Source organism: Gossypium arboreum, chromosome 10 (genome assembly GCF_025698485.1).
Source record: "Gossypium arboreum isolate Shixiya-1 chromosome 10, ASM2569848v2, whole genome shotgun sequence".
Classification (NCBI taxonomy): Eukaryota; Viridiplantae; Streptophyta; class Magnoliopsida; order Malvales; family Malvaceae; genus Gossypium; species Gossypium arboreum.
In genome coordinates, this window is record NC_069079.1 from 33,444,279 (window position 1) to 33,446,192 (window position 1,914).

The 1,914-nt window shown below is 42.5% G+C and overlaps 1 protein-coding gene across 1 annotated transcript; it reads right to left on the reverse strand.

Moving 5' to 3' along the window:
• Positions 1–377: 377 nt before the first annotated feature.
• Positions 378–1,424, reverse strand: LOC128282024 (uncharacterized). Its single transcript, XM_053020247.1, has 3 exons — positions 1,398–1,424; positions 1,144–1,338; positions 378–1,052 (listed from the first exon to the last, which is right to left on the reverse strand). Exons 1-3 carry the CDS (start codon positions 1,422–1,424, stop codon positions 378–380), a joined length of 897 nt encoding a protein of 298 aa, XP_052876207.1.
• Positions 1,425–1,914: the final 490 nt, after the last annotated feature.

The window sequence follows — 1,914 nt, forward strand, 5'->3', positions numbered from 1 at the left end:
CTTTTCTCCCAATGGTCGGCTCTAGTCTTTTCCTCTTTAATCTCTTGACGCCATTGCTCTGATGTTTTACCTAATCCGACAGTTTTTATCTTTATACGAAGCTTCTTGTAATCGGTTTTCAGACTATCTAAATCTTCCTCGGCCTTGTTCTTTCCTTTCCTTAACTTCTCGGCCTCTAGCTTGTGGATATTGACGTCTAACCCCAACTTCATTTTATCTTCTTCTAGCTGCTCTATCTTCTTCCCCAACTCTGAGTTTCTTTTCTCAAAATCTTGCTTAATGATCTCTAACTCAGATGGGATGACCCGTAAATGCTCCTCTATCGATTGTGTGTTCCTTTGATTCTGCCTAGGGATGTTGTCATTGACTCTCCTACCTCACCACCATTCATACTCGGGGGTCGTCATCGGGCCCGCGGTGAATCCTTTCATTCTTCGAGTTTGGTTCCATGCATCTGATATCTCGCGAACCCTCTTCTTATAATTGTTGTCTTTATAGGGAAACTCACATTGGGCCAACCCTTGTGTCACCGGTATAAACTGTTCTGATCGATACTGCCTTAACACCATCAGTAGAGCGTATCTAATGGCTCCCCATATTCCAGCCAGAGGGACCCAGTCAAAATCACCGCACCTATATAAGATCTCGTCAGGAATCAACCACGGAGCCCTCCATTCAACGTCTTCGGCCCGTAAATTTTGGAGAATAGTTATCCACCTCTCTTCGGAGATATCGTCCCGCCTCGATGTGGCCACTAATTCTCTTAATGGGGAATAATCCTTAGAGAATACCCGATAGGAGACCTTCTCCACCTTCCAAAAATGACTGTGGAACCAAGCTAAAAGAAGCTGTGCACAACCAATAAATCTTCCCTCGCCCGCTCTCCGGTATGTATTCAAGGATCGAAAAGTTTCTGCAAGGATTGCCGGGACGGGTGTGGTACCTTTATCAAGTCGATCGAATAAATCTGAGACGGCTTCATCTATATGTCCAAGTGCTTTAGGAAAGACGATCAAACCGTAGATGCTTAAGGCAAAAACATCAACCTTTTTCTTTGAATCCGGGTGTGCAAGGATCAAGTCCCTCAAATTCCTCCAAGGAATACATTTACTATCCCCTTTTTTGCTTGATGCGGGCCGTAACCAATTGCTCGCTCATCCCTGTGATATTCATTAATTTCTTCAAAAAGGGAGGGACGTTGACAGGTCTTGAATAAGCCCTATCAGCCTGAATCTTCGAGCAATTAAGTAACACCATGTATTCCTCCACCGTAGGTACTAAATCAACTCCTCCGAAAGTGAAGCAACTGTAAGCAGGGTTCCAAAATTGCGCGAGGGCCTGGAACAAGTACTTGTCCACTTTTACATATAGCAAATAGGGTAGGTCACCATAGTTACAGTAAAAGAGTTGTTTGACTTCGCCATTCCAACTATTCCATATATCCCTTAACTCTTGCAGGTCGTTCTGAGTCACATTGATGCGATTGAAATCCCATAACTCTAATTCATATCCCTCGGTCAAACTATCTCATTTCTCCTATTGTGTTCTCTCAAACCACACTCAGACGGCCGCATTATCCTCCACTCTATCAAGAAATCCTTTTTCCATGCTAAACTCTTCTAATTAGTAACCGAACGTAGATCAACACCCTTTTATGATGAAATGTCATGTGAAAATAATCAAAATACAACAAGTCAGTATTATATACAAAAAATAAAATTCAAAGCAAATAAAGAGTAAATAAGCACCTAATCAGGTAACCACTAGGATTCGGTGAGGTTCTACCTAGGGTAGGCTCCTATGGCTCATTACATGTAATTTGGTTCTAAAGTAAAGGTACTTGAACCAGCTGATTCCTCGATCCTCACCCATTATAGGTTCATACAGACCGAGTTCAATTCAGGGGAATACATT

Bases quoted from the DNA above. Each gene is read 5' to 3' on its own strand.
- LOC128282024 (XM_053020247.1), bottom strand. From the start codon at position 1,424: ATGGCGAAGTCAAACAACTCTTTTACT. The intron at 1,339-1,397 runs GTAACTATGGTG...TACTTGTTCCAG, and splicing joins AGTCAAACAACTCTTTTACT to GCCCTCGCGCAATTTTGGAA. The intron at 1,053-1,143 runs GTTACGGCCCGC...CCGGATTCAAAG, and splicing joins CAGGGATGAGCGAGCAATTG to AAAAAGGTTGATGTTTTTGC.